The following is a 16,150-nucleotide window of genomic DNA, read 5'->3' as shown; positions in this document are numbered from 1 at the left end:
AGTTTGAAAACAACAATATTTTCCTAAATAGTTTCTAAAAGTACAATATTTTTTTAATTTTCCCGATTCAAATCACACATATTTGTCGGCATTTTTTAATCTTGATATTACTTTCCTCAGTCAAGTCATTATTTTATATCTACAGAAACTTTACCATATATACCTTTCCAAAGTCAAGTCTTCTTAATTTTGATATCATTTTCCAAGTCGAAGTCAAGCTGTCAAATCATTCTCCGACGTCAAAAACAAGTTATTAATCTTTAACAAAAAAAAAAAAAAGAAAAAGAAAAAATCTCATCAAGCGTAAGTTTTTTTTTTTTTTTTTTAAATTAAAAAAAGTAAGAAAAGAAAGTGTTTGTCAAGCTACTAATTATGTGTAATACAATTATTAAAATTATATAACCAGGCATAATTTTAAAACAATTTACTAAAATTTACTTATTTTAGAATAAAATAATAGGATTTTTTAGTATAACAAGTGTGCAATAATAGGACTGATTTTATCTAATAAATAAGAATATAAGATATTATATATATTATGTACCATTTTTAGAAAGCTTGTAATGTACAATATATAAGGTTATTGCAAAAAAAAAAAAAAAAAAATACAATTTATAAGGCATGATTCCAATAATATCATCCGGATTATGTACACATAACACTCCTTTAATTTTCATGGTATATTTAATGAAGATATTAGAAGAATATTCATTTTAATTTTATAGTATGAGAAAGTTATTAATAATTACAATAACCACTATCTTAATATAACATTATCAAAATGAGTATAATTTAACTTAGATATATTGAAAAGTCAGTAGTTCGATCTCATATTTTCTTTTAGCACAAAATTAAAAAAAAAATCTAAAAATCTATTAGTCATTTTTCAAAGTTGTCTATTAATAATAGAAATCTTAAAGTTTATAAACTAAACTTGAAATTCAAGTTTTAACATATTTAGAGAATAGTATCATAGAAATAGTTTATATTTCATTGAGGTCGTCCGTAGTGTTAACTAAAGGATTAATGGACGATAACAAGTTTACATTATTAGTTGTTTAACTTTTTTTTTTTTACTTTAATTTTTGGAAAGGTACTTTATGTTTGAATTAGTAAGACAAAACGTATGCCTCACGCCTTCCCAATTTCCCATTATTCAATTTCCAAACATTTTAAAATTAAAATAATTGGAATTTTTCAATCTCAATTAATTCCAATTAAACATTGTTGACGGTAAAATCGTTTATATAAAACGATTTTGTAAATTTTAAAATTCTATTAGAATTTTGATAGTATTTCCTTTTAACTTAACATGATTAGATTTTTTTCTGAAAATTTCAAAAGTGAAAAAATAAGAAAAATTATTTACACAAAATAACAATATTTAAATATTTTTTTTATAGAACTAGTCTATCAGTGTCTATCAATAATAGAAACCAATAGATTTCTCTCCCTGATAGATGCTGACTCACTAATAGACATTGATAGAAGTCCATCACTATCATTATTTTTTTTTCTTTTGCTATTTCTCAAATAGTTTAAAATATTTTTTTATCTGTGAAAATTTTTCTTAATTTTTAGAACATAAATATATTTTTTTTATCTTTAATAAAAATATGGATAAGTTTAAAATTTTTAAATAATAGAGAGAGAAATAGATTACAGAAAGTCATTCTCAACTACTCCATTTTATTTATTTATTTTGTTTTTATTCTTGTTGTTCAATAATTGTGAGACTGAGAACTTAACCATCAATTTTTGAGATGTAGTATTGTTGTGTTCTCCAGGCAAGAAGCAAGATGAAGAACTCCACTGCTTCTAGTTTACAAACACTAGCTAACCAATAATGGCAAGCAAGAAAGAGAAGAAGAGTTAAAAACTAGAGAAGTGTCTCTGTTTTATTCTTATTAGGGTTGATGCCCTAAATATTATAAAGTCTTATAGTTTGTAAATATATTGAACAAAGTCATTGTCTATTTAATAAAATATATGATATTTTATTCCATATTTAGTTGCATTAACCACAAACCAATAAACTAACATTCAAGGTTACCTTATAACTTAAACATGTATGTAAAGACATACACGTGGATCATGTTTAAGTGATAACCTAAATAATCTATAGTAGATGGATAAAACTATCCTGGTGACACTACAAGTATGGCTCGCTTTGTAGGTGTTACAATTGTTGTAAAGTGCTACAAATAATCTGATCCTGATCATTCATGTATAGACATGTGAGTAGGGATATTTTATACAAAGGAGTTTATATAAGATCGGACCGCGATATGTTTAGTCTCAGTATGTAACACTGTTCATAATAGAGACTTACATTTCACCAGGATGACCATAGGTAACATGACCTGGATTCTGAGTGAGTTGTGAACTCCTGCCTATGAGGGCGGTCCTTTGATTTGTACAGGTGAGAGCGGCCAAATTGTCGACTCAACAAGCCTACCATTTTGGGGATTCGTTTGATTGAGGAACTGGGAACACAACTACACAAGAAGGAATTCTTTCCTTCCACGAGAGTAGGGTAAGTAGATAAATTGCTCCTTTAAAGGCTGATTCCGAGGCTTGAACAATGTGGCGCCACACTTTTTCCTGGCCCGAGAGAGGTTTAGTCATAGTTGGACTATGATCTATTGTTCATTGGAGAGATCAGGGGTACTTAAGGAGTTAGACGTAACTACAAGGGCAAAATGGTATTTTTGATCCAGCTGTACTTACGAGCAATTTGTTAAGGGTCATTGTACTGTTGATTGGTTATATCCAATGGACAGAGAAATATATTTGTAGTGCGAAGAGTGCAACTGTTGGTCTTTAGTGGAGTGCCTAATAGTTAACGGATGGTGAATATTTTAATTAAAGAGTTTGATTAGATATTTATGTACTGTTAGAGATTCAAGCTATAGGTCCATGAAGTCTCCTTGGTAGGTCAATAGGATAAAATGAGAATTAGTTTTTGGATTAATTTGAATTGTTCAAATTGTTAGAGAGATTTGGTTATATATGATATAATCTATGAAGCACGGATGCTTCATGTGAGACAAAAAATCCGTATCAGACACGTATCAGATACCGATACTTCCAGATACTTTCTAGATACGTATCTGACACACGATTTGATGTATCTATTTCTATGCGTACTTTTTTTTTTTTAAAAGAAAAAAGACAAGCAACTCATCTAATCTTTTCCAATCTAAAACTAGGCAACCTATTTAAAAAGCCCACTACTTAAGTCCAAAACTAAAAGGAAAAAATAAATAAAGGACCAAACACTAGAATCATCTAATCTTCATTTTTACATTTGAGTCCCCACAAAGCCCACCAAAATATAAACCATTTGGATATCTTCAACAATTCAATGAAAAAAATTTTCGTTTATCTTCATACTTTTCCAGCTAATCTTCTTCTTCTTCTTTGTAATATGAGTCACTTTTCTATTGTATTTTATTAACTATTGTACTTCAACATCTTAGATGTTTGTTGTTTTTTTTTATATTATATTTCAGTGTTTGTATTCTATTTTGTGTTATTTTTATTAACTTATATGCTAAATTTATCTATATCTTAGATTTTTTTAAGAAAAAAGAAAATGTATTTTCAATGTATCAGTATTTTCGTTTTTTAGAAATATATATATTAAAAAAAATATAAAAATATACATATTATAAACAAATATATATTTATCTTTTGACTTACAAAATGTGTAACTATCTTGCTGGTGACGACGCATCATTTTTCTAAAAATATACATATATAGGGTTTCCAAGACAAAATGAATTTTATATGTCATATTTTAAGTGTTTTGAAGAAATTTTTATTTGACATCGTCAACATAATTATACTAATCGCAGAGTCTTTCATTTTCCTTTTTTTATTGTCATCTTTAATTATTTTGAATTAAATAGGTTTCTCTATATTAGGTGTAAATATGTAGTGATAATTTAAAATATTGTCTATAAATAGGAAGGCAGGGTGATTTGAAATTTTAGCATAAAGCAAAAAACCTCGTGGTTTGGTATCATTTGTTGTCCATAATGGAGTTGAAGTTTAGGGTGATCAAATGGTTATCACTAACATTATTGTTAATAATAATGATTGTTGTGGGTGATTTACAGGTATCTAATGGGTGTGTCGAGGAAGAAAGAATGGGTCTGTTACATATCAAGTCCATGTTTTTATCCTATAGTTCCTCTCAAATCTCCGAGGATAATCCATTTTCTTCATGGATTGGAACTAATTGTTGCAATTGGGATAGAGTTCAATGTGACACTTTTGGCACCCATGTGGTGGATCTCTTCCTCTCCAAGTTGTTGGATAGATATTATTCGATGAATCAAATTTATTATTTGCTCAATGTTTCACTATTTCAAAATTTTAAAAAATTGAAAACTCTCGACTTAACTTATAATGGATTCATTGATTTTACTAAAAAACAAGGTATGCCATTTATTGTGGTCGAGTAAATTTACCTGATCTTATATATATGGTTTTATTCTTAATTAACTAAATTATATTTTCCTCCTTCCATAGGATTCAACAAATTTTCAAGCTTCAACAAATTAGAGACCTTAAATCTTTCTAGAAATCATTTTGGAAATAAAGTTCTTTCATCTTTGAGTGGACTTACATCGTTGAAGAAGTTGATGCTTAATAGAAATAGCTTGGAAGGGTCTATCACTTTACTTGGTTAGTTGTTGCTTCACTTCTGATTTATTTCACATATTCATCAATTGTCGATATATCTATGAATCAAAAGATTTTGACATTCATATTAATAGTTAATTGACATCGTAAATCTACTCACCCCACACATTTAAACTACAAAAATTATATAATAATAATAATATCTGACCATCACTTCAAAACTTTCTCCACACATTTCAAATAATATACCAAATCAAACCCTTAACTTATAACACGCAGGAGTCATTTTGGGGGAGGATATATATATATATATATATTTTTTTTTTTTGAAAATTGATACAAATATATTAAACTCTTGTTTTTTACACAGTTTTTAACATTTTGCTTGGGAATAAATTATTCTTAAACATTCTCTTTTCTTTTCAAGAGGATTTTATTTTTCTTCAAAAATTATGGATTTTCTCTGGTCCCCTTTTTCTTGTTTCTTATTTTGAGTATAATTAATTAATTAATTAACTTTAATATAAGAAAATTAATATAATTATTTGTTTCAATAAATCAATAATAATCTATTAAAATATTTCCTTAATTCAATTTTACAAATAAAAGTTTATTAAAGAATATAATTACTTATTTTCATAAATTATTAATTAATTAGCTAACAATATCCTAAATATATTTCATTAAAACTAGGATTAGTTAAATTAAGTTAGTATAAAAATTCATTTTTCAATAATTATAAGGGTTATTTTCAATACAGTAAAATGAACCAAAATATTTATAAATATAGTAAAATGCATTGTCTAGCAATAATAGACACCAATCGATTTTGATAAACTATTATTATCTATCACCGATAAACACTAATAGATATTTATCAATGTCTATCACTAATAGACGGTGACATTTTACTATATTTGAAAATATTTTCAATAGTTTTTTTCTCTCAAAACAATTTTCCTACTTATAATTGATTATTTATTATTTTTTTATAACCAAACAACTATTTATTGGGATTGATTTTAATCAGATTCTATATTATTAAAATATAATGTTTATTTTAAAATATTTTTATAATATTTTTTATTAACTTTCGTTATTAACATTAATTGTTGCATATTTCTTATTACAATATAATTCTTTTATGTTATTTAATTAAATAATTGATGCAAAAACGTTATAATCAATAATACTGAAAATTAGTTAACTAAAATTAAATAATTATAATAAATAAATAACGATATAATTATTTAAATTAATTTTTATTGACAAAATATACTAAATTAATGTAATTAAGGATATTTATTAAAAATACTGATTAGTTAGTTTCAAGTAAAAAAAAAATTAATTTTAGTATTAGCTATTTTAATCTAGTATAAGTATTCATTTTTTAATAGTACTTGTAATTAATTATCCAATTAAAATGATTCTTTAAATACTAATTAATTATTCTTTTAAGATTATATGAGGTTACTAGGATTACTTTCATAAAATAAATACAACCATAATTTATTAGCTTCAAAATTCCGATAACATTATCATATATAATTAAACACATCAATCTTCTATTTATGGCAATCTTATTCCCAAACATCATTTGTTCTAGAAATTTATAAAACTTTAAACCAAATGACTCAATATAGTTTAATGTGTTAAGTATTCTTTACCGTTGACTTTGTGCTCTTATCAAAGATAGGTTTAGAAAACTTGAGAGAATTACATGTAGGTGGCAAAGCATTGAATGACATGCTACAAATGCAAGGTATTTAAAGCCCTGTTTGGTAACCTTTTTGGGTTTGTTTTTTTTTTTTTTGAAAATTAAGCTTATTTTCTCCTTATTTCTTGCAATAGTTTGCATCTCTCTTAAGTAAAATAGTTGAATTGGAATTTCTTAAGTAAAATAGTTGAATTCTTAGCCAAATTCCAAATTCCAAAAACTTCTTAAAAGCTATTTTTTTAGCTTTCAAAATTTGGCTTGGTTTTTTAAACCATTGGTAAAAAGTAGATAATAAATGAAGAAATTTGGAAATGAAAGTAGTGTCTATAGGCTTACTTTTTTTTAAAAAAAAAAAACAAAAACAAAATGGTTATTAAATGAGGTCATACTTTTTTTAGTTTTCAAAATTTCTCTTAGATTTTTAAATTAATGGTAAAAAGTCGATAACAAATGAAGAAATTTGGAAGTCTAAGGAGTGTCTATAAGCTTAATTGATAATTAGTGTAATTAAAAGAGTTATATGTGGACTCACTTTTAGTAATGGTGTAGAACTACTTCTCATAAAATTGTTTTCCCTTTGAGACATGTTTTAAAAAGTTGAGAGTGTTGGATATATGTGACACTTAATTTGAATGGCACCCTACAAGGTAATTCTTGAACAACCTAAATTCAAAAACAAAATATCATGAATTTCTTGTGATATAAAGAATCAATTTTCATTAATCATTGTATTGTGTATGTGGTTTTTTTAATTGTAGCTTCTTATAATTGTATTAAGGGCAAGTGAGATTTAATCTCATTATTAGAATATGTTGGAACTAAATTTGTGAATCTAATTATCTTTATTCAAATTAACTTATTTTTTTTATTGGATATGATTATAAGTTTCTAATATAAAATTTATGATGATTAATTAATTAGTTTAATTGATTAATTGATACACTAAATCTATTTATTTATTAGGTAGGAATGGATGGATTATCGAGTTTAAAAAGATTTGAGTTTTTAAATCTTGGGTATAATAATTTCAACAATAGTGTCTTTTCATCATTGAGGGGACCTATATCGTTAAATACTTTGAAGCTTCCAAATAATGATTTGAGAGACATCATTCCTACACAAGAAACCAATTCCAACCTTTGATTTCATAGTTGAAGACACGTGCTTTATATTTAAAAAAATCAAATCTCTAACCCCTGATTGAGAATACATATTGTCAATTGTAATCTATGCTTATGTTGGTACTTCAATTTAATTTTTTTATATATTAATTAGAAAAATTATCTTTTTAGTCCTCGAATTTTAAAGAATATTTGTATGTGGTCCTTGAGTTTTCAAAACATACATTTTTAGTTGTCGAGGTTTTAAGAATAGGTGTACTGGTCCCCACATTTTCAAAATGTAATTTTTTTAAAATAGGATTAAGAGGTTCCTTCATTAGTTTTTATTTTTAATTAGTAAAGAAATTCTTAAAAAATTACCTATTCTCTCTAAAATTATTTGTAAACTTATTTTATAATTCAAAATGTTACATAATTACATGAAAAATTAAAAAAGAGTTCATTGAACTTTTAAAGCTATTCTTAAAATTTGGGACTAAAAAGGTACATTTTGAAAATCAGGTACCAAATGCATCTATTCTAAAAAACTTTAAGGGCATTTGTCCTGTTGAATTAGTTTTAGTTCGTGGTTATTATAGTTTATGAGCTATAACAGTCTAACCATATCAGCTTGTATTTAGAGTGCAAACTATTTTAGTCTGAGTTATAATAGTATGCATATAATAGTTTGTGTTTGGTGTGGAGATTATTTTAGTTTGAGTTAACGAGGATGAGAGTTGATGGGTAAGAAATATTAAATACTGTAACAAAAAGAGATTTGAAATAGTAATATTGTAGTTGTTTTATTTATAGGTTATTGTAATTGAAAATACCAACTATTATAATTTGAGTCCTAAATATGGAGTGGACTATAGTAGCCTACTCACTCCATTTAAAGTTGGGGTCCAAACAACACTTGAGGAGTTAAAAAGATATGTTTAAAAACTCAATGATCAAATGCATCTATTCTTCCAAACTTAGAGAATAAAAAAAATAATTTATCTTCTTCTTATTATTTTGAGAAAGGGTTTTTCCCTATTAATGAAAACAACCTTATTTTACATAGATATCATATAAAAATATATATGTAATATCCTTCTCCATCCTCAATGAATATAAATATAAATTGGTTTCATTTTATTTTTCAACTATAACTCTTTTTGTGGGAAAGCGAACATATTTAAAGTGAGATACGGATTTATATAAATAAATTAGTTTTGATTTATATGAATATTTTGGGAAACCAACATAAGAATTATTATATTTTTTATGACATTAAACGACCAGTACTTTTATGGGAGGGAAAGATATATCTTCGTTCCTTAGATTTTTCTGTATAGGTTTTGTTTGACCTCTAAATTTCAAAATGTTGTCGATAAGAACGTACCTCAATTGATATATTATTTATACTATTGACCTCAAGGTTAATGGTTTGATTTTCCTCACCCTACACTTTAATTACAATACCTTTGCAAAAAAAATAAAAAATAAAAAAATTCAAAATGTTACCTTTTTAATTCTTATATTTTGAATTTGATTTTATTTAGTCCCTAGATTTCAAAATATTACATATGTTTTCCTTGATATTTCAGTTTTTGTTTTTAAGATTTACACTTTTAATCTTGATTTTTCACTCAATACTCACTTTCAATCTTTGGTTTTTAGCAAAATTTTCATGTTAATGTCTATTAGTTATTTTTTAAAAAAAAACTTTAAGTATAAAATTACTTAAGTTTTACTATTTTTTTCATCAGGGAGAAAATTAATTTTGAAATTTCACTTCAAAATTATTTTAGATTAAAGGTGTAAATCTACCAAAGAAAGAAAGTGAGTAGTTATTGAATCAAGGTTAAAGTGTAAATCTACAAACATAAGGATTAAATTGAAACAAAGTTCAAATCTCACGGATAAAGTTTTTACGTTTTGAAACATAGGGACTAAATTGAAATCAAATCCAAAATTTAAAGACTAAAAGTGTAATATTTTCAAAGTTAAAAGGATCAAATGAAAACTATATCCAAAATTTATTTATCAAAATGACATTTTTTCCCTTTATTTATTTATTTTTACTTTACATAGATAGTTAAACTTTGGAAAATCTGAACAGTTTTATGTATTTAATTGTTTTTAAGAAACTAAATTATTTTAAAAAATGTTTCAACTAAATTTTAATATCATTTTTTTGGTTGAAAACCACTTTTAATTTATGAAGTTTCATAAAAGTAACCATTAAACCATTAAGCCATAATTCATAGCGATTTAATCCATGCATTTTCAAATTTGCAACAATTTAATCTTGAAACTTTAATAAGTATTAATATCAATTTCATTTTTGTGATTTACGATTTGTAATTATTTAGTCTCAATTAAGAAAATTATTATTATTATTAAACAAATTACTTATACATGTAAATTGATAAACTGATTAATGATGAAGTTTGTTTACAAATTAAATAGACTAAGTCGTTACATAGTCAAACTTAACAACTAACTTTGATGTTCTTCAAAAAAAAAAAAAAATGTTAAACTTTGAATATGATATTTTTCTTTTCTCTATTTGAATTTTTTCTTCTTCCCATTTTTTTCAGAATTTTTTCTTCTTCCCATTTTTTTCACAAGAATAATGAGGCTGAGTTTCATGCCTAAGACTTGAAAGTACTCAATTCATGAGTGATTTAACACCAACAAGCCAATCATCAAGTTTGAATATTATAACAAATAATAAATATAAATAGCAAATGAAAGCCTATCACTAAACATTAATATTCTCTATCATTGATAGCTTAACCTTTGATTATATTTTCATAGTTAATAGCCACTTATAGAAATCTATCATTGATAGCCAACTTAGTGAATTTAATTAATAAAGTTGAATCTCAAACTAAAATGTAAGTGGAATGCCTAGAAGTTATCACTAGCTATCATCGAAAAGAAAAGGGACTTATAAATGTTTGGGAATGACAAGAAAGGGGCAAAAAGGTGTTCAATGGCTATGATTGATAGAAGCTACTACTGATAGCATGTTACCAGTGATAGAAGCTACTACTGATAGTATGTTACCAGTGATAGAAGCTGATACTAATAGCATGTTATCGATGATAGAAGTTACCTGATAGCACGTTATCGATGATAGAAGCTACCTGATAGCACGTTATCGGTGATAGAAGCTACCACTGATAATACGTTGTCGGTGATAGAGAACATTGATAACATCTTATCAGTAATGTTATCAGTGAAAGAAACGAGCAAAATAGTGGCTAGGCATGAGTTTTTTAGTCTTTTATCATTTTTTGATCTATATAGTAATTATTTTATCCTTGTACTACATATTCTATTATTTTAGACTTGAATTCTATTTATGCAACTAACCCATTAAAATAGTGAAATTAAGAGTCTCTTTGGATTGACTAGAGAAAAAAAATGTTTTTCGAAAATGTTATTTTTATTTAAAATCTTTTGATAAAAACTATATAAAATACACTTAAAAAGTATTTCAAGATTTATTTTGAGTGATTGTCAAACATTTCAATTTTTTTAAATTACATATTATTATTTAAAAATAAAAACATGAAAAGTTAAATCAAACATACTTTGAATGATTAAAAAATCAATGCTCAAAAGATTAAATAATATATATATATATATATATATATATATAATATATATATATATATATATATATATATATATAATATATATATATATAATTCCCCCAATCCTAAAATCTTACCAACTAAAATTTCGTATAATACACAGACCAAGGTTCTAACCAAGGTTTTTTTTTTTTTAATGATATTATATATGATGTGATGCTTAGGTTTGGAAAACTTGAGAGAATTAGATCTAAGTGAAAATGCATTGAATGGCACACTACAAATGCAAGGTAATTTATTTGATACTTCAAACAACTTAATCTTCATTTATTAATCTTGAAGTTAAATGATAAATTAAAATTTGAACTTTTTTGGAGTTGACATAAGCATTATTTGAGTAATTAAGTTGTTGTACAGGAGTGGATGGTTTTTCAAGTTTGAAAAACTTGGAGATTCTAAATCTTGGACAAAATAATCTCAACGATAGTATTTTTTCATCATTGAGAGGCCTTAAATCATTAAGGATTTTGAATCTTCTTCATAATGATGATCTAGGAGGAATTATTCCTACAAAAGGTTGGTATTTGCCATGTTTTAAAAAAATCCCTATAAATGGGAAGATCTTTAGCCCCTATATTTTTCTTTTAATTAATTATTTGAGCATTTGATTGTCCAGATATTGCAAAATTAAGAAGTTTAGAAATCTTAGATCTTTCCGGCCACAACTATTATGGTGGAGTAATACCCTTAAAAGGTAAATAAATTCTATTGGTTAAGCCATATATTATACATGTATGCTTTTATTTATTTTACAATAAGTGATTGGAATTTCAAGAATTTCAAAGATAAATGAATTCTTTAACTTAAATTGTCTAATGCAATCTATTGATGTCGAAATCTGGATAGGAAAAAGAGTTTGATCTTCACGTGATAACGTGGAGGAAGAATGTGACCTGCGATAGAAAGTGAGATTTTCACACTAGTGTTTTGTTCTGTCACACACACTTTGATACTTAAGTCAAAGAGTAGAAAGGTGTAAAAGTCTTAGGATTTGAGAGTGAGAACTTATTTACTCATAATGATGTATTTATAGGAGTTGTTTAACCTGAAACTTCCAAACTAGGGTTTTGAGATCAAACCAAGCCAACCTATGGGTCATTGCGTTCGGAGAATGCATTGGACATGCCGTACTGTTTCATGAGCTAACCTTGGCCTAGTCGAGGAGGGCATGCCCCCATATGGTATGAGGCTAGTCTAGGTTGAGATCAAACATGGCATTTGGGTTTCTCTCCCATTCTCAAACCCATTTAGATCCTTAAGTGCTATTTTGGCTCAAGTCTTATCTCTTGTTTAGTTTGATTGTCTTTATAATTCATCAAACATCGATTATGCTTTTGGTCCAAAATCATCTATATAATACAATCTTCGCAGAGAACATTCAAAGACAAAAAAAATATTCTCAAAACTTGTAAATTTCAAGATATATATAGAATCAAACTAGAACTAATGTTGTTTATACTTTTGTTTCTTGTGAACTAGATTTGAAGAACTTAAGAGTGTTGGATCTATCATATAATAAATTCAATAGCTCACTACCAATACAAGGTAATTACTTTTATAATAATTGAGAATGGGAGGATTCCAACTCTTGTTTCCATGTTTTTATTTTTACATTATTGCTTTGAAAACCCACAAACAATACTTCTATAATAAGGTAGTATCTGTATTAAAAGAACTGTTTATCAATTAGATTATTATTTTATATTAGATTTCGCTCTTAAATTTAGTGGTGATTCTACATAGTATATAAAATGTAAAATCAAAATAAAATAATATTTTAAATAAATATAGAATTGGACATTTGAAAGTATATGAAGAATAAAAAGTAAATTCCATCTTACAAAAATGAAAAGAAATAATAACAAATATGATGAAGCAAGTGAAGGTATTAGACCAAATAAGGGAAGTCCATTCATTATACCCATGATTACACCAAGCCAACTTACGGGTATTTGGATAGAGGAAATTAAGATGAGAATAAGGGTGAAAATGAGTATCAGATAAACATCCCCTTGTTTGGTACATGTTTTATAGTTTTAGGCGGAGAATAAATTATTTTCATACATCCATTGTATCCATGAATGATACCCACCCAAAGAAGTGAATTTTCTTCATGCCTACTCCTTTTCCTTTTTTTTTTTAATACACTTCTTTATTCTTTTATTTTATATATTATTTAAATTATTATTAAATTTATATTTTATAAAATTATATTAAATTTTAAATTATGGTATATGANAATTTAATAAATAAATAATTATATATATATATATATTAAAACAACTTAATATATACTTAATGTTTATTTTAGTCTAATAAATTAGTTTATATATATACATATATATTCATATTTATTTTAAAAAAATACTTGTATTTAATAATTTAAGTAAATTATTTTTTTTATTGTTAAATAATTAATATTTCTCAAAACTTTGAATTGAATTCATTGTTTTATCCATTAATCTATTAAAATTTTATAGAGTTTTCATAATTAATTTTATAAATTAAATACAAAATAAATTATTTTCATAAAATCCTTATAACATTCTTACGCACATTCGAATATAGTTATTCTTGATTCCTAACAATCTTATTCCCAAGCTTATTATTCCCAAAACATCATTAATTCCTGGGCCGTAAAATCTTAAACCAAACGATCGTTAAAAAAAAAAAAGTAGTTTAAAATGATATTCCAAAAGCTTTGCATTACCACTCAAAAGTGACTATTTATAACCTTACAAGGAAATAAGACAATTAACAAATTAAGTCCAAAATATTAATTAAACATTAATGAATCTAAATTAACAAATAAACAAAATATTAACTAAAATATACTAATTGTCTAACAATTCTCTTCATCTATTGATCTTCATTATATTTTTTATGCAGGATTTTGTGAAACAAACAGTTTAGTTGAGTTGAATCTTAGAAATAATCAAATCAGAGGAAAATTTTCAGAATGTGTTGGAAACTTCACTAGACTTAAGGTAGTTGATATCTCATACAATCAATTCAGTGGAAAAATTCCAACCACCATTTCCAAACTCACATCAATGGAGTACTTATCTTTTCATGAAAATCACTTTGAAGGCACTTTCTCATTCTCCTCCTTAGCTAACCACTCCAAGCTTTGGTATTTGAAGCTATCAGGAAGAAGTAATATAGGAAACATTCAAGTGGAAACTGAAGAAGTACCTGAATGGAAGCCTACATTTCAGTTGGAAATTCTGTCACTGCCTAGTTGTAACCTCAATGACCAAACTACATCAAAAATCCCAAGTTTCTTACTCTCACAACATAAGTTGAAATACCTTGATCTTGCTCATAATCGCTTACTTGGACATTTTCCTTTCTGGTTGTTACAGAATAACTATGTGTTGGAGCACTTGGATTTGAGTAACAACTCACTTAGTGGACCACTTCAAATCTCCACTTGGAACCATAGTTTGAGGTTTTTGGAAATTTCAAGTAATCATTTCAGTGGTCAGTTGCCAACCCACTTGGGTCTCCTTCTTCCACAAGTTGAGAACTTCAATATTTCAAGAAATAATTTTGAAGGCAATCTTCCTCCATCTATGAAACAAATGAATATGCTAAGTTCGTTGGATGTATCAAACAACAAATTTTCTGGAGAAGTGAAAATTTTTATGTCCAACAACATGCCTTCACTAGCAATCTTGGTTCTAGCAAACAACAACTTTAGTGGAAGCATTGAGGATGAATGGAAAAAAAAAACACAGTTGATTGTATTGGACATATCAAAAAATACGATATCGGGCAAAATTCCTAGTTGGATCGGTAGTTTAACGTTACTTCAATATCTCCTAATGTCAAGAAATCGTTTTGCAGGTGAACTTCCAATACAAATTTGCTCCCTTTTTAAACTTAAAATGTTGGATGTCTCTCAAAATCAACTAGTTGGTGAAGTGCCCTCCACTTGCTTTAATTCTTCATCATTGGTTTACTTATACATGCAAAATAATGGGTTCTTCGAAGCTATTCCACAGGTATTATTGTCCGAAACCAGCTCAAGTTTAAAAATTATTGATCTCAGCTACAACAACTTTTCTGGACATATTCTTAAATGGCTCAATAAATTTAGAAGCTTGCGGGTTCTTCTGTTGAAAGGGAATCAGTTAGAAGGTCCAATTCCAACACAATTATGTCAAATGAGACAAATAAGTATTATGGATCTTTCCAACAATAAACTCAATGGATTAATACCTTCATGCTTCAATAATATAACATTTGGAGATATAAAAGCTCTAAATTTTAGTGCTTTTGAGGCCATTATTTATTTCATTGAAGATGGAACTATTGAAAATTGTAGGCCCCCCCGATACGACGGACAATGTTTAACACGTCCACCAATAATACAAGTGCAAGTGCAGTTTACTACAAAACATAGGTCTGAGAGTTACAAAGCGAATGGTTTAAACTATATGTTTGGACTTGATTTATCAAGTAATCAGCTAACAGGTGTTATTCCACGACAAATTGGGGACTTCGTACAGATTCATGCCATAAATTTCTCTTACAATAAGTTGGTAGGACCAATACCAAAAGTATTCTCAAATCTTAAACAATTGGAGAGCTTGGATCTTTCCAATAACTTATTGAGTGGAAATATTCCTTTTGAACTTGCTATGCTCGACTTTCTTTCTATCTTCAACGTGTCATACAATAATCTATCAGGTATGATCCCAACATCACCACACTTCACATATCCTGAGAGTAGTTTTTATGGTAATCCTTATCTTTGTGGACCATATATTGAACATAAATGTTCAATAAGCCATTTTCCCCCGATAGACAACCAATTTGAACCGTTGGAAGAAGAAAATGGAGTATTCATTGATTTAGAAGCATTTTGTTGGAGCTTTGCGGCCTCCTATATCATAATACTGTTGGGTTTTGTAGCGATTTTGTACATAAACCCACAATGGCGTCAGAGATGGTTTTATTTTATTGAATCTTGCTATTATTATTTTTGCAAGTGTACCTAAAATGTATCTTCCTGAGTCAAA

At 26.8% G+C, this 16,150-nt stretch overlaps 1 protein-coding gene across 1 annotated transcript; it reads left to right on the top strand.

Moving 5' to 3' along the window:
• The first annotated feature begins 4,037 nt into the window (after positions 1 to 4,037).
• Positions 4,038 to 16,129, top strand: LOC120084464 (receptor-like protein 13). The gene is made up of 7 exons (XM_039040245.1): positions 4,038 to 4,446; positions 4,540 to 4,695; positions 11,288 to 11,353; positions 11,481 to 11,639; positions 11,740 to 11,817; positions 12,603 to 12,668; positions 14,013 to 16,129. The coding sequence occupies exons 1-7, from the start codon at positions 4,044 to 4,046 to the stop codon at positions 16,127 to 16,129; spliced, it is 3,045 nt and encodes a 1,014-aa protein (XP_038896173.1). The 5' UTR covers positions 4,038 to 4,043.
• Positions 16,130 to 16,150: the final 21 nt, after the last annotated feature.

Source organism: Benincasa hispida, chromosome 9 (genome assembly GCF_009727055.1).
Source record: "Benincasa hispida cultivar B227 chromosome 9, ASM972705v1, whole genome shotgun sequence".
Taxonomy (NCBI): Eukaryota; Viridiplantae; Streptophyta; class Magnoliopsida; order Cucurbitales; family Cucurbitaceae; genus Benincasa; species Benincasa hispida.
Note: the sequence above shows the minus strand (reverse complement) of the source record. Positions and strands in the feature narration are given on the sequence as shown.

What these genes read in the sequence shown, in the direction of transcription:
- LOC120084464 (XM_039040245.1), top strand. Translation starts at nt 4,044, where the DNA reads ATGGAGTTGAAGTTTAGGGTGATCAAATGGTTATCACTAACATTATTG. An exon ending in AGGAATTATTCCTACAAAAG is followed by an intron (nt 11,640 to 11,739) that starts GTTGGTATTTGC and finishes TTGATTGTCCAG; the next exon opens with ATATTGCAAAATTAAGAAGT. An exon ending in TAGCTCACTACCAATACAAG is followed by an intron (nt 12,669 to 14,012) that starts GTAATTACTTTT and finishes TTTTTTATGCAG; the next exon opens with GATTTTGTGAAACAAACAGT.